General features: G+C 42.1%; 1 protein-coding gene across 11 annotated transcripts in view; it reads right to left on the bottom strand.

Moving 5' to 3' along the window:
- The window catches only part of PICALM (phosphatidylinositol binding clathrin assembly protein), a 66,961-nt gene that overhangs the window by 3,052 nt on the left and 38,220 nt on the right, over positions 1-25,689 (bottom strand). For 2 of the 11 annotated variants that reach the window (XM_053385522.1, XM_053385532.1), the window contains 14 exons: positions 25,198-25,321; positions 24,357-24,493; positions 22,734-22,834; positions 19,409-19,555; positions 18,740-18,823; positions 18,381-18,464; positions 15,937-16,044; positions 13,127-13,258; positions 12,997-13,027; positions 12,148-12,247; positions 9,476-9,499; positions 7,125-7,184; positions 5,860-5,964; positions 122-224 (listed from right to left, as the gene is read on the bottom strand). In XM_053385522.1, the coding sequence (XP_053241497.1) occupies positions 132-224; positions 5,860-5,964; positions 7,125-7,184; positions 9,476-9,499; positions 12,148-12,247; positions 12,997-13,027; positions 13,127-13,258; positions 15,937-16,044; positions 18,381-18,464; positions 18,740-18,823; positions 19,409-19,555; positions 22,734-22,834; positions 24,357-24,493; positions 25,198-25,321 (1,330 nt within the window). In that variant the 3' untranslated portion in view covers positions 122-131. Of the gene's footprint in view, positions 1-121; positions 225-5,859; positions 5,965-7,124; positions 7,185-9,475; positions 9,500-12,147; positions 12,248-12,996; positions 13,028-13,126; positions 13,259-15,936; positions 16,045-18,380; positions 18,465-18,739; positions 18,824-19,408; positions 19,556-22,733; positions 22,835-24,356; positions 24,494-25,197; positions 25,322-25,689 lie in introns of those variants that run through there. The other 9 variants (XM_053385523.1, XM_053385525.1, XM_053385524.1 and 6 more) reach the window with 9 other exon arrangements.

The raw sequence follows: 25,689 nt of genomic DNA on the forward strand, positions 1-25,689 counted from the left end.
ACATGCAAATTTACAAAGCCCCAGACTGTGTCATTTTAATGTGAGGATGAATATTGCTAGGGACGTTAGCAAACGAGGCATTATCCGAGCTTGCAGTGCCCCCAGAGTTAACATGCAATACCTAAATTGTCCTATAAGAAATCCTGGAGGGAGAGCTCTGCAAAAGGATCCTTCCCTGAAGCTCTGTGTGGACTCTGAGTGGATGGGCTGGATGCTGCAGACAGCTGGGAAAGAAGATGTCAGAGAAGGAAAGAGAAAAAGAAGGCCTCAATGACAGAAATATGAAGGCAGAAAATGTAGTGATGGAGAGGAGGGGCTTAAGAAAGGTAGTTAGGACTGAAGTGGGCTGGTTAAAAAGAAAAGGTCTGATTGCATGCTAAGTTGAAATCTGCCCCAATGGTATGACAGATGCAGACATTAGAAGGTTACCTATAGGCAAAGGTGAATTTCTGGCATGTGACTGGCAGAAATCACCAGCACTTTATCCAGAGGGTATGGCAATGGTCTCCAATAGTTACCAGTCCCAACTAGGCACAACAGAGTGTGTTTCTGAAAACAGCAGAAGCTAGACCTGAAGTTAGCTTTCAAAACAACTTATGACAACCAGGCCTCACTTAACATTTATTTACATTCCATGGATGGCCAATGTGCAGCATTAGGTGCCAAAAGCTGCATAAGCAGCAGAAAGAGGGCCGCATGTGTCTGGCTGTATATCCTTATGTTCTCTTGAGAAACATACGTATCTGTATTAACATTAACCACGAAAAATACCATACAAACACTTGTTCACTGTTAACTGCTGTGGTCTTACACTTTCTCTGGTACAGGGGGAAAGTAGGGCCTGAAGGACAGAAGTGGCTTGCAAGGGATGAGGTTGACAAACATGGGCCAAACTAGACTTTCACAGCCAAGTACTCCGTTCCTTGAACAGCAGCAATGCATTCTGCACGGGCACACTTTTTAAGAAAAGAAAACCTGATTTCCAGTAATAGTTACATGGCGTAATTGAGCGGGGAGGAGAAGCCTACTGTTAGAAAGTGAAAATCCACTGGGCAGCCTGACGCATGCATGAAGCAGCCCTTTGTATCCAAGCCCAGGACTCTCTCTATTAAGAGCATAAGATTAGACCATAAGAAGACCCTGCTGGAGCGGGCCAAAGACCCATCTAGTCCAGCATCCTGGGCTCACAGTAGCCAACCAATGCCCATGGGAAGCCCACATACAGGACCCGAGTACAAAAGCACTCCAACTGGCAATTCCTAGCAACAGGTTCTCAGAGACGCATTACCTCCAACAGCAGAGGCAGAACACAATCATCATGGCTTGTAGCCACTGACAACTTGATCCTGCATAATTTTGCCTAATCCCCCTCTGAAGCCATCCAGAGTTGGTGGCCGTCTCTACTTCCTGTGGGAGCAAATTCCATAGCTCTACTATGCTCTGTGTATTTTTGTTTTGTTCTTCCGGAATGTTCTCTCCCCACGCCCAAACAATTCAGTTTCCTCAATTTGCTTGGATCAACACAGAACGGCAAACGTCCACCAGAGGGAGAGTCAAATGCAGCTGACAGATGGGTACGGTCTCTCTGTTTTGTTAGTGCACATTCCTGCACAAAGTGCAAGGGACTGCCTCCCCCCCCCGGTCACATTTATCGCCCAAATGATCTGCACAGCATCAATGTGTGCAATTGCTTAACCTATACATCCCATAGCCGTTCACTGGCAGCATACTTATTTTATGCAAGATGTAGTTTATTTGTCACGTACAGTTATTTTAAGATACGGCCACTTCATGGCCATTGCTCAGACCTATTACCAAGCCCTCACCATCCAACTAGCCCCTTCCTAAATCTTCATGGCTGGTCTCCCAGCTGTGACCAAAGATGACACATTGGAAAGGTCTTAATGACAGAAAAGGCAACTTCAGAGCTGTGGAGAAGATTTTCCAGTGCATTTCCAGTCCTTGGTGATGGCAATCCAATTTGATTATTTCAAATAGAAACACACACACACACCATGATTGATTTGTGCTTTTTATATATAAAATCAATCAAACACATCTACTAGCCTTCTTTGAGACTAGGGAACATTTTTTGGCTTCTCTTTGAAAGAATCAAATCGTTTCAGTCATTCCCAAGGAAGTTATTATAATCAAAATCCTTGAACAGTGATAAATTTTCTTCTCTGAATGTAAGAAGTCGCCTCCCCTTTTGTACAGAGAAAGAATAATCATGGGAACAATCAGGTGCAATTTTCCACACATGAAAAAGGCGAGATGCAGCCTCTGACGCAGTCCTGGTTCACCCAGCACTCTAAATGTTCCAAGTGGCGAGAAGCCTCCTGGTGGCTATAGTAGCTGAAATATTTTAACAGTTGCTACAGCCACCTGCGAAGAAGCTCCTTCCAACCTTTGTGCCCCCTGCTCACCTCCAAAAGCACACCAAACAGGAGAGTTGACCTCCTTTTCCCTCTGTTGCTGCAACAGTTATGGAGCAACAAGCTCTCTATGGAGAGCTGCTGCAGTTGGGAGCCGGTAGCTTGAGGATGGGGAAACTGGTGCTCCAGATGTTGGTGTACTAAAAGGTAAAGGTACCCCTGCCTGTACGGGCCAGTCTTGACAGACTCTGGGGTTGTGCGCCCATCTCACTCTATAGGCCAGGGGCCAGCGCTGTCCGGAGACACTTCCGGGTCACGTGGCCAGCGTGACATCGCTGCTCTGGCGAGCCAGAGCCGCACACGAAAACGCCGTTTACCTTCCCGCTAGAAAGCGGTCCCTATTTATCTACTTGCACCCGGAGGTGCTTTCGAACTGCTAGGTTGGCAGGCGCTGGGACCGAGCAACGGGAGCGCACCCCGCCGTGGGGATTCGAACCGCCGACCTTTCGATCCGCAAGCCCTAGGCGCTGAGGCTTTTACCCACAGCGCCACCCGCGTCCCCTGTTGGTGTACTACAGCTCCCACAATTCCTGGAGTCCAACATCTGGAGAGCCACATGCTCCCCATCTCTGCTGGCTGCTACAAGCCTCCTACCACACGGAAGCCAAATCAATGGACGCCTACATGAACTAGGGCTTGCCGTTTCTGAGTTTAAGGGACCATTGGCTAACCAAGGCAGAAACTAAATGTTGTTGTTTTTTTTCTAGTAGGCGGTGTCTGGAGATGATTAAGTGGATATGGAAGAGGAAAGCGAAAATTATGTAGATGAATGAAGAGGAGGGAGGTTCCATGAATGGTCTCTTTCAGCTTCATGGCACTGATGGAAGTCAAGACTCATCCACTCAAGTTAGTTTTGCAACATGCTCAGTTCGTGTTATGTGGAAGGCGCTCCCGCTCGTGCAGTTTTGCTAACAAAAGAGCTGCCAAGACCAACAGGTGACCAAAGGGGAGACGCTCTTTCAGAACCCTGAAGCAGGCGCTGGGTACACAATGCGTCTAGTGTGGAGGAACAGGGGGCAGAGCAAGAAGCCAAATACTGCCAGGGTTCAGAGCAGCAAACAGGCTCCCACAACGGGCCTTTGTTCCCTTTCCCAAGAAACGCAAATAAATCTGACATCAGCCCAGTAAAGCAGAGTGTAAGGAGGAATGACAAACAGCTCCATCCAGGAGCAAACTCAGCAAGTGCCTCAATTAAAGGGTACATTTCCCAACATCTGGGGTTTCCAGAGGAAACCTATTTCCTCACCCATTATGTACATAGTTAAGATAAATCTGGACATTCACAAGAGATGCATAGTGGAAACTGCTGTAAGACATGTCATCACTTCTGAATATGTGCCAGGGAAGAACAGCAGACGACATAATGCTTCCACTGTCCGGAATGAAACTACCAAGCAGGATTTGACCCAGGTCTTCTCCCTGATATACTAGGATTTTTATGAGTGGGTCCTTTACATATCAAATGTTCCCCAACAATGCTAGTACCTACTTGCATTCTGAAGTGGTAAAGTCCCATCTTCAGGAAGGCTTTCTAATTTATGCATCCAGCTGAACAGCCAAATTCTCATTCCCTGCTTACTAAGGAACATAGTTCCCCAAAGCTATTTTAGACTTACAAGTGAAAGCCACTGCACCTTCCATTGCTTTAAGAAACTATTCAACAGACTCAAGGACACTGTAGGATTACTGTAGCATGACATTCCATCTCAATCTCAGGAATAACTCCCAAGAGTCAAACCTCACATTTTCTCACCAGGGAAGTACAGAAACCATGCCCTATAACCTAATATTTACTAAGAACTGGATGCATTCACGTAATACCTAGGTCGACATGAACAAATATACCTGTTTCTTTCAAAAGGGAAAAGAACTATAAACATCCAAATCAGGGAAGAGTTTGAGCCTCAGGATATCAAACTTTCTTTCTTCCATCTCAATATATGTGCCACTACCTTTGGAGTTCTCGGCCAAGCACATCTCTTTAGTAACAATCTTTGTTCATTTTTACTGAACCAATAAGCTTTAGATTGCTGTTCAACATATCATCAATAAATCACCAATGGGTGCAATCCACCAAACAGCCTTGATTCATTTTATGCAGGGTTACATCAGGGAATGTTCCATGGACAAACATCAATGAAGCAAAGTTTAGTGGCAGTGGCCAGCAGGCCTCTTCACTTGAAGTGCACCTGCTAGGGAGGGTGAGTTGTGTCAAATATTTGTCAGTCCAATGGCTGGCAGATCTGAAAGACCTACATTAATGTCCTAAGCTCAACTCCCAAGTATGCACAGCTAAAGAATAGCTTGTACCCACCACTCTAGATTGTCTCAAATTCTGAATATGTTACACAAGCAGTAAAAGAGGAGCCACAGAGTACAGTGCAAATATAAGGGATGAAAATGGTGTGTGTGTGTGTGTGTGTGTAACAGAAAAAAACCAAGTAGTAGTTTAAAAGTTACAGCAGGCAAGACTCTATGATTAAACCTCTTGATTTCCATACTAGAATAGAAAAAGGAGAACTGTATGTGCCACATCCTACTGGAACAAGCTTGGGTCCTTTTGAGGGCAAATTTAGGGCTGATTTCAAAGGCGAAAAGTTTCCTGCAACAAATGAACAAACATGACAATTGCACACACATCTCTTCTGCTGTGTACAAACGCAATGTGAACCCACAACTGGCCACTCCTTCCCAGATAAACAACTGCATGCATGGCACCAATCAGTGCCTGCTACACTTGGCTAGCCTGTGGTTTTGTACGAAGTAGTACCATTAATGGAGGAAATTGCCACTCCTGAAGTGGCACCTAGAAAAGCTAAGTTTTATCTGCAGCCTTAATCAGACTTTCTTCCTATCACCTCTTCTCTCTTTAATAAAGATCTAGAACACCCCTGCTAAAAACAGTGCCACTCTGACACCTTAGCTTAGCTTTTCAACAGAAAACTGAACAGTACTATTTGCTGCCTACTCTTCTGATGCTGAACTCTGGCTCCTCTCAGTCCCAGTGAACATGGCCAGTGTTAGGAACCATGGGAGTTGTAGTCCAGAAACATGGGGGGGGGGGGGACACGACACCACAATGTTTGCCACTGCTAACTATGAAGAACTGCTGCTCCCTCTTCCTTACCATCCTCTGTCTCTTAATACCTGAAAGCACTCTCTTCTAATGACAAGATGCCTTCTCAAACTTTCCTTCAGTGTCATCTCTTCCTGGACTACCCTTTTGGCACTGTTAGCTTTCCTCCATCCCATCTTCACCATTCCTTCCTTGGGGCTGCAAGTTTCCCAGGCTGAGCAGGCTTAACGGTTTAAGCAAAAGTAATGCACCACCTGACAACATGACCAAATCTACACACAATGCTCTTGTCGACTAGCTTGTGAGCTGCCAGAAGCATACGGCTTTGTAGGCCAGTTCCACACCCACCTGGGCTCCCGATACAGGACCAAAAGGATTTGGAGGTCTCATGACAGGTTGGCTGTATATTAAGGTTGGTTGCGTCATTACTGGTACTCCTCCCATTTGGGATGGCTAAAAATCCAGAACAGCAAAGAATTAATTTCATGCACAGCTCTTTAAAAGAGACCACCACCAGAAATTGACTCCAACTGTACAGTTTAGTTAGTGGCACTGTAAAGGAAATAATTAATGGAACATTTAAAAAAGCTTCCAGCAACCAAACATTGGGAACTTTTGGTCTGTGTTCCTATGCACCTTTCCACGCTTTTAGATAGGCTACTGCTTCATGTTTCTACATTGAGCTGAAAACTTTGAACAACATCTAGTGTGATATACCAAGTCTTTCACTTTATTCATTCCTGTACCAGGCTAAGATGTTTTCATTTTTTAAAAAGCTAAAGAGGAAATAAGACAGCAGCTATTAAAATCAACAAATATCTTAAGACCAGCCATTAAAACACCAACAGGCAAATTTAAAATTTGCTCAGATAAAGTGTCTTAACCAAGGATCAGAAGACTGCAGAGGGGGCCGAATAGAAATTCATTTAGATTTCAAATGCTGGGTTGTTAAGGAGGCATTGATTTTCCACTTAGCCCTGAACACTTTAGAACTAATCTGCAGTTTAGCTTCCTGTTGCATTTAGCACAAGGCATGCCCAACATCTGAGGCTAATCTACAAGGTTGTCACCTTAAAAAGGAGTGCTTTCAAACTTCCTAAGTTTCAAACAAACTCCGTATCTTGCCTGGTAGGAGCCTCTTTATATCTGCCAGAGGATTCTACATATGTTCTAGGATGGATACTGTTCCCATGTGGTGTTGGCCAAACCTACTAGGCTTCACCATTGCTCTGTATGAACAGAATGCCCTTAGAACACACACTGTATGGCTGCACATTTGTGGGGCAGGGGGAGCTGTTTTTCAAGGAAGCTCATTTCCCCCTTATAGTCTCAGTGAGAAATGCTAAGGCTTCCTAGAATTTATTTTTAAAGTAGTCACTGTAACAGAAGATAGGTGGAAGTAAAGAACATTAAGTATTGCATTTTTTTTGTCTGGCAAAATGAAAAAGGTCAAAAAACAAACAAGTGGGGCTAAAATTAATCTGCCAGGTATGTGGCATCTTGTTCAACATATGTGTTGCAAGCACACCCAGAAACCCAAAGGAAATGGAAAGAGCAAGCTACGATAAAAGCGCTCCTAAAAATACTTCAAATGAATATAAACATTTACTGACCATTCCATACCCCATCATTCCTGTTGGCGTTGTAGCAGGATAGGCCATGACGGGCGGTGCCTAATGAGAAAGAGACAACCTTAAGCGGCATGCAAATGGAAAAGGCTTCACAAACAGCAATGAAATGCTTTTGACTGTAAATATGAGCATCTCTGACAGCTGATCAATTGATATCTGACAGAGCCAGAAACTGGCCAGTGAGCATCATGGTAACATCCTTGCAGGTAAGCCATTAGAGTTTCTTTAGCTGAACATGGCTACAAATGTACAAGGTAACACACTATATAGCTGGTGCCCAATAAGTTGGGAGGGCATCACTTCAGGCCCAGGATTGCTTTACAGACAATGTGAACCTAGCATCCTGGATAATAAAATAAATAAATAAATAAATAAATAATAAGATGCTTCCCCAAAACAAGAAGTCGAATGCTGTCAAACAAAGCCTCACTTGATGGGCTTCATGCAACCAGTAGCTGAATAGTCAAGGAACACCCCAGGCTATAAGCATAAAGCAGACAGCTGCCTGTCTGAACAGGAGCTGTTCTGAGTTTTCTAAAAAGGGCCAGGTAAAAAGTTTGTTTCTGCTTACAGCATTTATAGGGAGTTTTTAAATTTGGAATGTTTCTTTTTTATGTAGGACTCGATGTTTGTTTGTTTTGGCATATCTTGTCAGCTGCCCCGGAGACTTATATGGAAGTATAAATAGTTCAAGAAGATATTTTACATCAATGCACAAGTTGAAATCCCATTTTAACAAAGATATCACAGCCAAAAAGACCTCCCAGCATCTGTAAGGGACAGACTGGGGTGTTCTTTCTGCCAGATATCGTGATGTTTGACAGTAGGAGGGTAACTTATGAAGCTTACCACCTCCTCCAAACCAGTGATACTTTTTTCAAAAAAAAAATCTGCAGTTCCATATGCAAGACAACTATTACAGGAACTGGGCTTCTTGCTTGGAGTAAGTACTTTGAAACTCTGCTCAAGCCCTCTGGCTTTGACACTCTTGCATCATACAGCAGAAGTCCTAGAAAGTGGAGGAATCTCTAAAAAATATGGCAAAGCAGAAAAATATAGACGCGCACAAGCAATCCTGGAACTTTTCCTATACAAACCCTCTGAGCTTAGGGACAAATAGAACAGCATTGTTTTGTATCATGCCCTTAATCTGTAAGAACTGTTTCCGTAGGAGATTTAACTCTCCAGAAACAATATCCCTACTCTCTGGGGTAGGGATGGGAAGAAAAGAACCATACAGTGTTTCAAAAATATTTACTCCTTTGAACTGTAATAGCCACTGGACAATGGAATCCAACTTGCTATTGGCTAACATGGTTAATGAAATGACCATGATTAATATTCATACAGCCATTAAGCAAAATATTATGCATTTGCATACATATGGCCATACATTTGCTAGGCTTTTAGGAGCTGAAGGCTGGCTTAGGATTTCCCCACAATGAAGAGAATACAGGGAAAGACCAACAGTAACATGGAAGGAGAAACCAATTGGGCTAAACTGGGATCACTATAGTTAAGAGCTAAAGAATTAAAGTCGCTTAAGATTTTGGATGTAAAACAATACAGTTGCAATATCCACGTGTAAAGCAGATGGGGTGAACCACACACACGGTAGCTGTAGAAAAGCGGGAGTGAGGGAACACCCCACAGTCAATGAATAAACTTACCTTAAAACATTTGGAAAACAAACCCATTAGTTACTTCATTCTTTAGCTCTTATTGACACAAGAGAAATTAGGTTGACTTGTCATTTTAACCACTGTTACTTCTCCTTTTAGTGCTGAAGGGAGATGCCACCCATCTTTGAAGGATAATTCAAAAGTTTTAAGTCTTTCAGATACACAACCAAATGGGTGAGCATTTTCACTTGGTTTAGTATTTGGGGACGTATTGGTCTCTCCCTATTTGAAATCAAGTCTGCAGATAGTGAATTGTGAAGTCGAACAGAAGCCTGTGAAGTTTCATGCAGTTATTTCACACGCACAAATGCCTTTTTTGGTTTGATTTATCCACCAAATGCATTTTTAAAAAAGGCAATACAGACACACGCACCAGCTATCTCGCAGCAAATGGCAGAGTTTAAAGCAAGAAAAATCATCTTAGTATTTTTCCATGCCATCATTGGAGAAAAGAGGCCCACAGGACACCTTGAGATCTGGATAAGCTAGATAGAAGCTGTTCAAGGTTGTCGTCATGCCCAAAGATCTTAACTCAAGAGAAAAAAAAGTGTGGAATAGCAGGATTATGAGATTCTGCTGTAGTGGTTAATATCAGCATGCCAGTTTTGATTGCAAAAAGAAAAAAAAAGGCTGCAGGTTTTGTTCACTTACGTATTGTGGAAAATGCATGCCATTCTGTTTTCCCCCGGAAGAACAATTACATAATGCAATAACACTGGATTAGAAATGAGTACTTACACAACAGAATATACACACAGAGCATTTTAGTCAAAAAGTGAGTTCAAACCCCTCCCCGAAATATAATTTTTGTAATCCAAAGCCACTTAAGCATCTGGTAAAAAGGACACAGACAAGGTTGACGAAGCCGCAACATGACCTCTGCATTTGTACATGTTTTTCACATGCTTTGAGTTGGCAAGTTTTCCATAAATACTGGAATCTACCGGTACCAATTAAAGGGAAAGCACTCACAAGAGAACCAGAACAGGACAAACAGAGTTAAGGCAGAGGATGAATGGAAGTGAGTTAGACCTTCCTATTCTAACAGCTCATGAAAACCATTTAGGAATCTCATAGCTTCAGGTGAGACTTATCAGACAGGAGCTGTGTCACAAGGCAGTTCAGCACAGCTCCTAAAAGGAAATTATTAAACATTTAGAAGCAACCATCTCCAGGAATGAAAAGTTAGGGCAGAACGAGATGCTATGTGGGACTGAATCAGATTTCCCTTACAGGGCTAGTGCATGGGCTGGAACATTTGCTGGAGAGGTTTGGAGGGAAGGACAGCGTATTCAAGCCGCCCCTCCTTTTACAAGTGTCTTTCTCCCAAGTAGTTTATAAAGGTTGCAGCTAACATTGGGTGGGAAAGTGGCATTTGAAGGTCATTGTCAAATGACCATTATCTCAAAATACACATGGCTGGAATGGTGCCCAGTTCAGTCACTAAGTTCCCATTTTAAAGCACAAAAAGAGTAGCACAGGCAGGCCAGGATGTCTAGCAGTTAGCACGTGCTTAATTCAGAGCAGTGTAGATGGCCTTACGCATTTGATCCTGATTGTATTAGAGGCAAAAAGCTGCTCTCTGTAGCTTTTAACACTAGCCCTCCTTCCACAGTTATCCTCTCCTGTCACACATGCCTGCCCAGAGTTGTAGTATTTATTACTTGAAAAGCCACATATATCTACTGGTAAATGATTATGAGCCACCACTTCCAAGCATGTTAAAAAAATACACCAGGCTAGCAACCGTCACCTATTATTATTTTCCTGCAGGCAAGTCAACAGCAAGAAGGCAACTGATCGAACACATGAGGCATCTCTTTCCAATTTCTCTTAACAAGTTATATGACAATACAGGCAGCATCAGACATGAAGTTTTTGCTCCCTGCCTTGCTTTCAGTCACACCATATCTTTTTAGTACAATTCAAATCCTCCTTTGTGGCTATTGTGCCATCACATGGATCTGGAGAAGTCACAGCTTGGAACCTTTTAGAGCACTTTTGGGATGTGGAGGGCTTCTGCCCCTACAAGTCCTTTATGACCTACTGAGACTACAATTGTTTCTCTTTTAAAAGATTGCTCAGGCTTCAAGGAACAGTGCACCTCAAAATACAGAGTTTCTGGTGAAGGCTTAATATCCAACATAGGTCTCCTTTCACAGGGCTTATGATGAAATAAAACTTTAAATTATGATGCTTCCCTCATTAGAATGTACCTTTATTAAAAGTCAGCATGGTGCAGTGGATTGGGCATTGACTTGGCACAAGGAGACCTGGGTTCAAATCCAGTATCAACCAGAATCACTGGCTGACTTCGCACAAAACCAGTCTCTCTCTCAGTGCAACCTCTCTCACAAACTTTGTGAATAAAATGGTATAAGGCTATGGCTTGATTTAAATCATCTTTCCTGGCTTCCTAATACATGTTTCATAAAGCTGTGAACAAGTGCTGGGGCTGAGCATTCCTTCTTCACTGGTCCCCTTGTGATGGCTCCAGTGCTTCATTCCTTGCTTGTACTAAGCCAGATTTCCCCATTTCACCTGAGCTATTTCCTGGCTTCATATGAACCAGGGGTGGGGAACCTCAGGCCCAGAGGCCAAATGTGGCCATGTCCCTCAAATGTAGTCCTGCTCTGCACCTTCTTCAGGTGATTCCACATGGCTGCAATGTATGCTTCAACTAGGATAATGATTCTTGCCTGCGTGCATGTGTAGAAACCTCTGGCGTTTACACAGGCTAGATTCCAGTTATGGTACTAACGGAATAGTCATATATGTTGCCCCGCCTACTTTTGCCTCTGGCTCCACCTACCACTGACATGCAGGCCCTTGAAAGTTGCCCACCAGGGAATGTTTCCTCCAACCCATCCCTGATATAATCAATGCTCAAAATTCATCTCAACCCCTTTTGTGTATGCTTCTATTGAAGTATCATAGTGGAATTGTGAGATAAATGGATTAAAACTTCAACCTGTTTTGAGTATGGCAGTCCAGGTTAGATACACATTTTTCTGTGCAATCATCACGAGGCTGTCAATGCCACGAGACCTCTACATCACTCAAGGATACGGTATCAGCACCATATGTTTGAGTCCCCAGGTTGCTAACCTTAAAACACAAACCTGACTCCACTGGGATGACTCTAGCCAATAAATATCCAATTAAACATCACCTAAATGAAACATGTCAGGTTGTTTTAGGCTCCCACAATAAGTTCTAAGATTCTCTGCCTCTCCTGACAAAATTCCTATAGTCTTCCTACACTTTCACAGTATATTTTGAGCTGCTGGAATTCTTTCAATATGCCTACAGCAACTGCTTACCATTGTTGGAGTGTTCCATGCTGTTGTTGGTGCAACTTTGGGTTGCCAGTTGGAGCCTCCAGTTAGTTTCTTTTCTCCTGGCTGTGTCCAGTTCACATCACTTAAAATAAAAGAAAAAAGAAAAGAAAAAAGAAAAGAAAAAAGAAAAGAAAAAAGAAAAGAAAAAAGAAAAGAAAAAAGAAAAGAAAAAAGAAAAGAAAAGAAAAAAGAAAAGAAAAAAGAAAAGAAAAGATCTTAAATCCGGGGGATGGAGGGGAATCTAGCTGCCTTTCTTGCAGACATGTTTAAAAATAAATGAAGTTTAAACAAGGTTAGAGCAATATTTCTCATCCTGAAACTATGTACCTCAACATCTCCCTGTTCAAGCCTCCAAAAATAGATAAAAATGAAGGCAAATACTATCCATTAATGCACACCACTCTAGAGACACCAGCACACAATTGGCTCAAGCCTCACATAAATAGGCCAAAGGGACCAAGTCTAAGGCAAACATGCAGAAAGAAGCAAGAAAGCAGGCAAAGAGAGTGTACAGTCCCTGGATAATTGGACTTGGGTACCTAGAAGTCTGTAATCTTGAGGTGAACTGATTTATTGCAAGATATGGATAGATAAGATTAATTGTTCATATACAGCTTCCTTCATTCAGAGTTCTCTTGCTCCCACCCCGCTCAAAGACATTTGCTATCCTACTCAGAAATGGAAAACCTGGGAGGGGAAAGGGGCAGTGTTACACCCTCCCTGCCAGGTTCATCTCAAGAACCTTAGTCTGCATTTGCTGTACAAAATTGCTGCAAAGATGTGCTTAATGGGTTAAAACACCTGCATATTGCTGCAATGAGAAATACTCACTTTTTAGTTGTTCCATTTCCAATGCCCAGATCTGTTACAAAACAAGAAATAAACAATTGGAAGCTGCCCATTCATTTATTTCAATTATCCAAAGAGTTGGTACTGTAAACTTTACATAAACTCTACTTACTGCCCACAAGATTGGCTAAAGATGAATCCAGATCATCCAACACTAACTTGTTAGGTGGACCTTTTGAAGTTGGAAGACTCTGGTTTTGAGAGGCCACTGTCGGTTTTAGGAGTCCACCTAATTCATCAAACCCTTTAAGAAAAGCCAAGTAGTATTAAAGGCAATGGAATCCATGTCAATGTAGCATGAGACATCTTAAAAGCAGTATTTTTAAAGTCTAAATGGTATAAAGCTGCACTTATTGTTGTTACTGTTATTTTGCAGTGGAGAAATGGAAAATCCATACATTCAGCACCCAAGATCCAAAAAGAAATGGTAAGAGCACTGGCAGCAGCAGGAAAACATTGATTGATTGATTGATTGATTGCGTTCATATGCTGTCCTTCTGCCACAGAAGTCAAGGCAAAGTTGGTGGCCCTTACAGGGCCCTGGCCTAGCCTTCCTTGCTGTTTCAGTAAAATGTCTCAAGCAACAATACAGATTTATTGTAGCGTAAGCTTTTATGGATGAGAAACTACTTTAACAGATTTCCGGGTTGGCGCCATTGTTTAATGGCGGATTCCCTCCGAGCTCCGGAGGGAATCGGCTCCGTAGCGTCTGGGTCTGGCCGCTGCGGCGAAGCGGGGACCCTTAAAATCACAGGCGCGGATGCCTGTGAACACAGAGACTCGGCGGGCACCATTTGCGCCCCCCCAATCTGCGACGGAGCCTTTTTAAAGGCTTCGGAACGGAGGCAGGGTGAGGCGTGGTGCTGAGAGTACTCCCTCGCCTACGGAGTGAAGCCGCAAGCCATAGACAGAGAGCGCCAACTTCTTCCAAGATCGACTGGACTCTAAAATATAAACCCGTGAGTAATACGGAGATTGGGACTTTATAAAAAATTTTAATTCTGGATTTGGAACGAGCGGGAAGGGGCTAAAAAGGAAGTCACCCCCCCCTCTTTGTAAACAATTTAAAGCAAAGGACTGAGCAGCTAAGGTCGAAAGAATTTGCTTCTTGTTTTTTTTAATGAAAAGATTTTGATTTCACGGTTTTGACACTATAAGAAGATTTACTGGAGGATAAAAAGAACTTGGGGACTGAAATTTTACCCCCCCCCCAGACCCGGGAACGCCCTATGAGAAAGCCTGGTGTATGGAAGATTTTGACAGCTGTCAAGTGAGCTGTTAGTCAGCTAGCTGTCAGCTGGAAAAAGAAAACATTGTTTCTGCTGTTTCTGCTGGTTTATTTGGTACAACTTTGTTAAAAACAAGGAGGGCTGATACAAAATAACTGGACTTTTGGTTTTGAGCTGAAAGGAACATTAAGGAACTAAAATCCCCCTAGAGGGGGAATAAGGACATGACACTACAAAAATGACTGGAGTATGTAAATTCCAAGCAGAACTAGACAGAGTTTTCGTTCTCTTGGGAAACTTGAAAGATGAATACAATGCTTTGTCTACAAACGTATCATTACTACACTGGACAGTAAACAACAGCTTGGAGCCTGATAAGGACTTGAAACAGGAAGCCTATTTAACTGAACAAATAAATGAAACTGAAAGCGTAGAAACGATGGAGCAATGTGTTGTTTTTGAAGAAAATGAAGGAGGAGCAGGAGATTTGCAGGAGTTAAAGGAGAGTTACAACATGAGGCCTGACATGATGACAAAAAAGGATAATAAAAATTGGATGTGGAAAGCCTGGTCTGAATGGGAATCTGGAAAATGGAAAGATCTCCTCGGGAGGAGACCTGAAGACCTGAGGATTACAAATTGGTTGAAGGTGAAAGCTGGAGCTTTGGGGACATTTGGATCTGTAAGAAATCTGAAACAAGAGTTGGAGCACCCCATAGGCTTTGCTTTTAAGTATGGAGGACTGGCTGGAAGCAACATGGATTCTGTTGGGCCGGAGCCCCTCCGAGACTTGGGGCTTAACATTAAGGACCATCAAAGAGACCGGCGGAAAGGAACTGAGAGAGATATAAGGGCCTCGGACGTGAGATCTCCAGGCTAAATAAATAACATAAAGACTGATGGACATTGGTTGGGGTCTGGAACCGGGAAAAGGGTGGGCGGAGGTTGGGAATCCAAAGGGTGTATAAGGATAATTTGTTTTTTATAATTTAGTTAATGGTAAGGAAATTGGGCAAATCGTGGAAGGGAAATGTTGGTCGACTTCAGGAAAAAGGTTTAAGAATAATTAATGGGGTATAAGTATGGATGTGTGTTTTTAATAAGGTAAAATTGGTTTTTTCTTTTTAAATTAATTGAAAATAAGATTGTTAAAAATAAATGGAGGAAATGGAAAAAAGAAGGAAAGTAAAACAATAGTAAGTTAGAATAAATGTATAAGTTAAGGTAAAGAAATAAGTTAAGGACTTGCTGAACTGACAATTTAAATGGGAATACAAGAAGGGGAGGTGTGAGGAGGTCTGAGAAATAAGGTTAAGAACAATAAGTATCATAAACTTTTATGTGTTTTTATTGTTGTTTAGTTTTGAATATTTTGTATTTTTGTGTTTGTTTTTTTCTCTTTTGTTTTGTTTATTTCTTGTTCTTGTTTGTTGTGTGTTTTTTGAAAATCCTAATAAATATTAAATTTAAAAAAAAAAAAAAAACAGATTTCTGAAAAGGTTGAGGCATCATAGGAAGTTGTCCATGAAAGCTTAATCCAAAACAAATGTGTTAACCCTTTTTAACAAGCCAAAAGATCCAAACAGCTTTTTAAAGGCTGGCACCAAATGTTCCATCACCCAGTGTGATTTTTGTGCATCTTTGAGCAGTATTTTAAAAAGGGTACTTTAAAAAGAAAGAAAGGAAGACCTACCACCAGAATCCACAGGTACATTTGAAGTTTTGTTGCCAAACACAGACTCAAAGTCAACATTAAGGCCTGCTGAGGGCTGCGATGGAGCAACAGGAGACTGGGTGAACCCTACAAACAAGACATTTAAAAAGAGCTTATTTATATGCAGTATGTGAACTCTCAACTTGCATGTAAGTAGCAGCTCTATAGCCATAAAAGGATTATGGGCATTCAGACATTGAAAAGGAGCCTGCAAAGAAAGCTTTCCTTGCAGAACTCCATGTTACTGCAACTTGAGAGGAATAACCCATGATGCAAGAACTGATGGACTCAAGTTTGCATGTTGCATATAGGCAAGGAGCAACACCCCCCCCCCCCCAAAGGCACTGGAGTAGGCTTCACAGCAAGAGTTCTGCAGTACTAGTAAGCCTTTCCAGTTTCAGCCCTTTAAAGCAGAATTTTTCAAAACAAGATGGCCTGGTGCAGTTATTCAATTTTGTCACTGCTATACTATCTGAGAGCAGATTTATTTTGAAGCGATAATAGACTCCTAGTTTCCTATTTCAGTTCACTACTTGCAAAATAGCCACCTCTGGGATTGAGTTGTATTCAAAATCACTCACTGGTGCTCCCAACTCTTCCCACCCTATCCCCCACTCCCCATTTTCAGACATTTTCCCAGGCACATAAATTGCTACATCCCAAACATATCAATGGGACTTAGGACCTACATATCACCTACTTTAATCCTGAGGATTCTGAATAAAATGCCCATAAGCACGGTCAGGCACGTGTTTTAAAATTCATTTCCACCTGGCACCAATTTGACCTATTTTGCTTTTTAGAGACTTGAGAACTTCTTGCTAAAATGGATGGATTTTTTTTAAAAAAACCTCATGTAGTTGCAGTATTACATGAATGCTTATGGCTACTTCAGCACTGAAAGCAACTCGGTAGTTTAACATGTAGCAGCTACCAGTTTCTTTAGGCAGAATGCTAAAGCTGCATATAGCACCAGGCTTCCTCATTTTATTACAACACACTATACTGCTAAAATCCTATACAGACTGTCTGCTCCAGAAGGCTCCCCTAATCAGATCAGTACCATGCAACAGAAGAAATGGGAAACATGAAGGTGGACTACGGTGGCAAGGGATTGAAATACAAATTTATTATATAAACATATGGTCCTTTTAACATCTTGTATACTGTAAGCAACTCTGGTTGCTCCCCCAGCCTAGTTTATAAAGCTGTAGATAGCACAGAAGAGAGACACTAAAGTCATTACAGGACGCAGCATTTTTCCCTACAAAGGAAAACTGAAGACAGTTTAGAAGAAACAACACGGGCACAATAGAATTTAATAGTGATGAACAGTATTGACCAGCAGAACACTGGAACTTAGGCACTGACTATAGCATGAGAGGCAGCCAGTGAAATGTCAGCAGCTTCAGGATAAAAGGCAAAACGCAACAGAATTTGTTATAACAAGATGCATCAGTTCTCATTACTGGCTATCGATAATCAAGACAGAAATGGATCAAACTTCAATGAGGAACAAGGGGTGGTCATCACTACTATGCTCTTGCTTGTGAGCATCTCAAGATGGACTTGATGGACCTTTGATCTGATCCAAATGGTCCTTAAGTTCTCAAGACTGGAACATGTATTACGCTAGCACTGTGATGGCTAAATCAAAAACAGCACTGGGCACTGTTCCACAAGGGAACTTGTTGCACTAAGTACAGTTGGCCCATTTCAGAGAGAGCAGTGCATGCTTGCAAGGACAAGGACAAGGACAAGGACATGGACACACACACACACACACACACCACTTAATGAGAAGACCAATGTGCCTGTTTCATGGGATCAATGTTTGCAAAGTTCTTATAATTAAACCTAAACATTTCCAGGATAAAAGAAAATAAAGACAGTGGCTTTCAGTTATAACGTCATGCTGGGTGCTTTAGAAGTGCACCCGCCAAATCGCTGTCAATTGCCACTCGTTTCAATCTGTGATTTTCTATGAACAAAAAGTGATACAGTGAAAAAACTGATTAAAGCAGTCTTTAGATTTGCAACCTTTTCAGCAAGGACAGGCTAAGTTATTTTTAAAAACAAGCTGGACCCATTTTGATGCATCAGTTTTGGAATTACCGTATTTTTCGCTCTATAACACGCACCCGACCATAACACGCACATAGTTTTTAGAGGAGGAAAATCCGTAGGCATGCCACCCGTACGCATTCCCTCCATAACACGCACAGACATTTCCCCTTACTTTCTAGGAGGAAAAAAGTGAGTGTTATGGTGCAAAAAATACGGTATTTTTAAGTGTTGATCAGCTGATGAAAAGCATACAACTCTCCAGCTTGCTTACAAACTGAAATGGGCATGTCTGCATAATTTTACCCAAGTTTACATAACTAAACCAAGTTCCTGGGCTTCAAAAGCCTTTTACCTACCTCCAAATAGGCCAGCTACAGTTGAGGGCTCACTGCGGAAATGGGAAGCGTTAGGAGGATAAGCTTGAGGACCACAAAAAGAATCTGATAAAGGCATAGGAAGCAGAAGAGCAAAGAAGGAACAGTTACAGAGAGAAAGGAACAGGACACTCTTATCGGCTTAACCAATTATTTGGACATTAAGTTAAGACAACAACTACGTGACCTATAACACACACACAAGCAATCTAGCAACAACTTCTAAAAAAAAGGGAAGATTTTACACTATCTAAAGACAGGGGGGGAAACATCATCAAATGCCATGTTTTACACCTCTGAAAACAAGCAAGTGTAAAACCCTCAAGGCATTTGTATTATACCTGAAGTAAAGTGACAGAGCTGAAAAGTGGATGCATATTTGGTTTCCACAAAGGGGTTTGATTCAGTAAATGGATTGAAGCGATCTAGAGAACCAGAAAGAGTTAAATCGAAAGTCATACGATGACATGGTAATCTTAGAATTTACGCTTCTGGAGGTCAAATTGTGCCACATCTAGCTTGGAATGGAAACTCCATGCGGCCAAGGGCACATAGCTGGACATAAAGATTACCCCATGGACTGCATACTGCACACAGTAGGTAGTGCAACTCTATATGTGGCTCATTTAGATGAGCAACACTGTAGTTGATATGCCTGTAGCAAAGGCTTGCCTGCTTTTAGGGGGGAACTGTCCCCAATTCAGTAACCTCTGGGTGTTGTTTTTGTTGTTGTTTTACAAATATTAGATAAAACAATAAGGCTGGGAAGGAATATAAAGTCTCCTCTCTCCGCCCTCAATCCCTAAGTAGTTGCCCATCTGAATTTACACAGCTACCACTGCACTACATTCTGTAGGTCATGCATTTACAACTGGGAAGGGAACTCAAACTGTCATTAGGTAATAGCTCATTCATTTTATCTTTCTTTTCTCTCTTTTGAAAATCCTAAATTTGCCCAGAATAGTCTGATAGTTAAGAGAAAGGGAAAAGCCAGTCAGATGGTACATTACCAACGAACATCTCATGAGTTGGTGTCCTAGAAGTGAAAGTGGGTAGTACGTCAGAAGAGACAGAGAGGTGATCGCTAGATTTTGTGAGGAAAGGATTTAGGCTTGGAACGGCATCATCAACAGCGTCAGCGGTAGAAGTGAAAGGATCTGTGCAGTCCAAGCAGAGCAAGAAGGAGAAGAAGAGGAATAGGGGTGGGGGACCAGGTTAGCTGTGCATTAGTAATCAGGAACAGCATAAGCAGTTCTGTAAGTCAGTTTTGCTTTAAGAGTATCAGTTTGCATTTCCCCCCCAACACCTACATAAATGGCTTATTGGCAAGAGGTAACAGGCATTCTCTAAGTTATCCTGATTCAGGTATTTTCTGAAAAGGACACTGTCTTAATACTCTGGTCTCTGGAAGTCAGAATCCACCTACAACATACTGCACAACACCTTTGATATAGAAGAATCCCTTCAGTGCAGTGCCTCTAACTTGGATCATCCACCCCCAGCCCCATGGCTTTTCCCAAGACTTGCCATGAGCCCTCGCTATGCCCATACAATTTCCTTTCTTAAATGCCTTTTTATCTCTCAAGTTCTAAAAAAACCCTTCCTGTTTTGACTTCTGGGCTCAGTTCACACACCATGGTAAACCATAGTTAAACCATAGTTAACAGTTATGCACAGATCACTCCAACTTCACCCCCTCCCTCGCAGAAGCAACAAACCATGATCAACCAACTGGGGATTGTGGCTTTTTTCACTTAAACAAAACACAACTGGTAAGTCAAGAACAAACCTTGATTTAACATTGCGGTTTGTAGCAAAGCAAGCCACCATCTCTGGTATGGAAGCAACACTAAGGGGTCATGGTTTGCTGCTCCTGCATGCACTGGGGGAGGAGCAAAGCAGAAGCCACCTGCCCATTCGTGGTAAACTATTAACTATGGTTTAACATGGTGTGCTAAAGCTGCTAGAGAATTAATATTTAGGCTAAAGTCATGCAGCCCTCACTCAGTTAAAAACACATGTGATGGCACAGGCTTCACTATGAGAAGGAGAAGAGTAACTCGGCTAACCCAACCTCTCCTTTGGTCTTCATTGCTATTACTAAGCGGATGTTTTTTTTATCCCTGATTGCCTCTGGAACAGTATTTAGTGGCCCAACCAGCTCTCTTTACTAGATAGGATGGTGAGGAAATTAGGTGTGGGATGAACAAGACTGCAGACAAAACAAGACATCAGACAAAAAAAATGTAGTTTGTACTAAAGGTTTTCTGTAAGGTAGTAATTTAGAGTTTTTTTCTAATCAGTCAACCAGAAGACCAAATAAACATATAAGCAAATACATCCAGCTAAACCTTGTCTAAACTATTACCCTGTTCAGTGTGTATCAGTAAAGCTGTTTCCAGCCCGCTCTGTTCAGTTTCTGGAGTCCTCTCCATTTTGTCTTATTTCTGACTGAAGCCTTAAATTTGCCAAGTGTGCTCCAACTCTAACCAACCAAAACCCACTCAAACTCGCTTCCACTCTCCTTCAAACTCTTGGCCAATCATAAGGGCAGTAGAGTTTTGTTTAAATTTCTGTTTCCCATAATTTGTTACGTTTCTTTTCTCCCTCACATTTCTGTTTCCTGGGCTGTACTTTAACTTCCAGGTCAGAACCACCTCTCAAAACCATTTTCTGATACCCCCAAAACAAGATGTAAAACAGCTGAGAAGTTTACTTCCTGCACAATGGTAAGGAAAAACAAATTGCCAATCACAGCTATAGGACAGGGGTGCGACACCTCAGGCCTGGAGGACAAATGTAGTGCTCTGGGTGTCTCTCCTCAATCCTCAGGACTCTGTCCATGCTGTGCCATCCCACCACGCCTCTGCTTCACCCTCCTCAAATACTTTTGCCTGGTTGAAAAGTGGTCATGAACTGTGATGATGTTTGCTGAGATGATGAGATGTGTGCATACACAGAGAAACCTTTTTGTGGCTATTGCAGCTGACTGCACAATGGCAAGAGCCACATTTGTCGGCCCACCCACTGCTGCTTCTGGCCCCGCAAAGGTTGTCCATGACAGAATATGGCCCTTGGGCTCAAAAGATTTCCCACTCCTGCTGTACGGATTACATTTAAGTAGAACTTATTTATCAAGTGATTTAAAAAAAAAGGGGGGGGGAGAGAAGCCTGAACATGGTCTACCATCTTCTGAAAGAAAAACCCTGAAAAGCAGGCTTACATTCTTCATACAGAAAATTCTACCCATTTCTAAATAATTCTAGTTAACATTTTCAGCAAGGATTTGTCTACAAAAACAGAATATGCTTATTCTACTTCAGCAACCACAAGCATGAACGAAGCTACCAGAAAAACATGTCTACCATCTTGCCTGGCCCTCCACTATCCCACAAAATATTTTGCGGCCAGAGAAAAAGAGTGCAAAGCTGTCAAAGCTATGAACAAGAAAGGACAAGTATTAAAGGCAACTTGGCCAAATTACTGCATATACTTCTGGGGGGTGGGGCAGAGGACATGATAGAAGGTGCATTGCTGCAAGAAGGCTCGTTTGAGGGAATGAAGCCCCCACATGAGCAACTTTGACTAGTACACAGATGCCTTGACCATGGTTTTAACTTTGGAAAGGCAGCATACAAATAAAATGATCGATAGATATTACATTGGTGTGTGTGTGTGTTGAGGTATTACCCAACATATTAAATACATCTGAATGGCTTAAGCAACTGAAAAGTGCAACACGGTAGGTCACATCTTATGCACGTTTGACTTGTGTGATTTTAGCCATGCACACATGAAGGCAGGCTTGTTGAAACTGTGCAAGTTAAATCCAAGGACGTTGGAGAGCTCTTTTGTGTCAGGGGTTGCCCAGCATGTAAGGAGCTTCTAAGCTGTCTGCCTTTGGAGGCAAGGCCTGTGCAATGCACCAGCTCTGGGATGTTCACATAAGATTTTACAGGAAATCAGATGGCCCTGCAAGCATTTCAAATTAGCATTTGCAGAGCAAAGGCAAATCATTCTGATACTCTGGACTTCGCTCCATAGTCCAGACTTACCTGAAATCAAGCCTCACAATAACTCACAATGACTACAAAGATACAACTATGATTGGGGCTAAACAGGAAACGAAGTTAAGCTATGCACTATGATACACCATGTTTTCTTTCCAATCCTTCAAAATACGGTGTGAAGAATTATCTGTCCCAGACATTTTTTTAAAAAATATTTTTACCTAATTTAACAAGGCAGGAAAGCTTAAGAGTCTATGAAATATTACTGATGGTTATGAGTGACTATGAAGTAACCAAAACTGGGATTTAACTGTGAGTTTCTTACCTCCCCAGGTCCCTCCTACTTGTGGCGCAGAGGATATAGGATGCACAGACGGATGAAAGGTTGGCTGCAAATCAAGGAGGTCATTTGGCAGCTTTGATGTACTATGGAAACAGATGAGGGCAACTATCAAAGACTTGAGCAACATTGCCTTTCTTTCATAAAACTTAGCAAAGCTATTCAAACTATCATAGTGTTTTCCTAAATGGAATGTGTGTGCATGCATGAAATGTGGCAGAATTTAGCTCACTGGATATCCAAGGCCAGGATCAAAAGGAGGCATCAACATGCCCAGAGGGATTGACTTTTTCCTTTTGGAACCGCAGCCACCCCCATCTCTTTCCAGTATCAAAGGCAGCCTGCTGTAAGGTATTATTTGGAAGGAGGGAGGCATACCATTGGAGTGACAAAAGCACAATGACTCCCTGGGCTCATCAAATTAGTTGTGTGGTTCTTCACATGCTAGCACAGGTTTATTGCTCCTACTAGTTGCATTGAATATACAGCACAAGTGGGAGATTCACGCAGATACTTAGGAGGTTTTCATTTGCCAATAATTCTTCTGTTTTTAAAGGCTATGCTGCAAGTTTTGCAGTTTGCAGAAATGCAGATGTAATGAAGCATTCATTTGGTTGGGCTAAACTCATGTTTATTTTTGCTGCTTACAGTCAAAGCAACAGTGCACACAGTCATTTCGTGAGGTCCCACCACGCAAACCATTCTGGGTATCAGACTGCATCAACAGTACACTGACTGTTGTACTGTTCTTCTCCAGCAAGCAGTGCTCATAGGTCAAGTCCACAATTGCTGGTGATGGTATCCATGTGGCACCAGAACACACAATGCTTTTCACTGCAATCCATTTCATACTAAAACTCCAGTTTTACATCTTTTTGAGAGGCTTTATAGAGTTTAGAGCAGTGCTACTCAAAGTGGTGGTCCACGGACTGGTGCCAGTCCATAACCCATCAGCTGCCAATCCCCAGTGACCACCACAGCCCAGGTTAGATGGGAAGCTAAAGGGACCAAATATGGTACCAGTCCCTGGTGAATTGGAGGTGGGTCCACCACATCAGATAGCTTGAGAAGCACTGATCTAGAGAATACGTGTGTGTTTGCACAATGGAGCATCTCATACTTTTGCAGATCATCAATGCTGGATCAGCAGTGTGCACTGAATATTGTTAACCCCTGCCCATAACCTGTTTAATACAAAAACAAAAAATCCAAAATCCTAAGGATCTTTAATTGCATAGGACAGTTTATACTGACAGGCCCAGGTATTGCATGCAGGCTGTGACACTGTTAAAAGATGTAGCTCTGGACCACTGAAAAAACCCCTACAAATTACAGCATAGTTCTACTTTTTCCTGATAAGGCAAGAGTGTCCTGAGCAGTTGCATACTTAAGAATTCAAGCATCACTGCCTTTCTTATACATTTAACCAGGATGTTTGGCTTATTCTCCCTTGGCACTAGATAAACAAACCTTATGGTTAGCTTATGTCAAAGCCAAAGAGCTACACAATAAATAAAATCTACAGAACAGTCTCATTTTAAGGATGTACTCTGGCTAGAAACATTTCCCCCCAATTATGAGCAGTTCTGACATACATCAAGGGCATACCTGTTTGAAGAACTAGGTGTGGAAAACATGTCAATGGCTGGTGTAGTCATTATGCTTCCTGCTGCATTAGACACAGGAGAGGAGGCTGTTGTTAAGGAGTTATGAGGTTTCTTTGCAAGTTCTTTTAGACGTTGTTCCTGATGGGAAATAAAGACAATTTTTTTAAAAAAGGGTTTTTTTGCTTAGGCAGTTGATAAAGTTAAGCAGAACAAAGCCCTCAAATAGCTCTATTAAGACCTCTAAAAGGGGGCAGGCAAACTACAAATGAGCAACAGTGTACACTGTTGTGGTTTTACATTTTCTTATAAATGGTTCTCTGTGTGACCCAGTAGTCCACTACCACAAAAAATTCAGGCTAAAGGCTTTGAAAATAATAATTCTATATTCTACTTCTAATTTCATTCTCTCATATATATATATATATATATATCCCAACTTTAAGAGACAGAAAGCTTGTTCCAACCACCCAAGTATTCATAGGCAGCTTTTAAATGAATGTGAACAAGCCATCCTTGTCAACTGTGATCCACTGTCTTATATACACAGCCTGCTTTTTCGTCTTTGAACACTATATATACTAAGGGTGGGAAATCTTTTTCCATACAGTGGTGAGTGTGGTCAGACATACAGCTCCCTCTATCCAGGCAAGCAAGAGGTATTATCATAATTCAAAAGCACAAGCAATAGGGGAGGATGCAGAGCAAGGCAAGTGAAGGGTGTGACCTGGAGGGGATGGCAGAGTTCAGAGCTAGACAGAGAGCTTTGAGGTCCCTCATACTTGCTGTGCAACCATTAGGCAGCCTATATACCACACTCAGTACAAAGGAAAAATCATGCCCACCTTTAAAGCTTTTAAACGTGCCTGCTCTTCCTCTAGTGCAGCTTGTTTTTCCCTTTCATCTACTTTGGTGAGCGACAGGCCGGTGCTTGCGAGGGAGGAGACTGCATTGGAAAGAGTGGTAGCCCTAGGAAAAGTTGACAGAAGGAAATCTGGCAGTTATACAGACGACACAACAGAGAAAGATGATCAACAGAGCTCCGCTTTGTTTTATTCCTATAAACATACAAGACTCTTTTTCTGTTTCTTTTGTAGACTTAACCTGGGAAGCAGATTTTGCCTGTGTTTCTGTAGAGATTGTACATATTTGATGGAAGGGCAATTTGATGGAAACACTTGAAGTCAGCCATGCTCCGTCTATTTCAGGATTCAGTTTATTCACAATGGAATGTGCCCCACTTGGCCTGATTGTACAAACAAAGTCAAAGCAGCACACAATCTCTAGGACTTCCGAGAGATAAAATGACATAGCGCTGTTAGACACCACTTCGGTCT

Source organism: Podarcis raffonei, chromosome 4 (assembly GCF_027172205.1).
Source record: "Podarcis raffonei isolate rPodRaf1 chromosome 4, rPodRaf1.pri, whole genome shotgun sequence".
In the NCBI taxonomy this organism is placed as follows: Eukaryota; Metazoa; Chordata; class Lepidosauria; order Squamata; family Lacertidae; genus Podarcis; species Podarcis raffonei.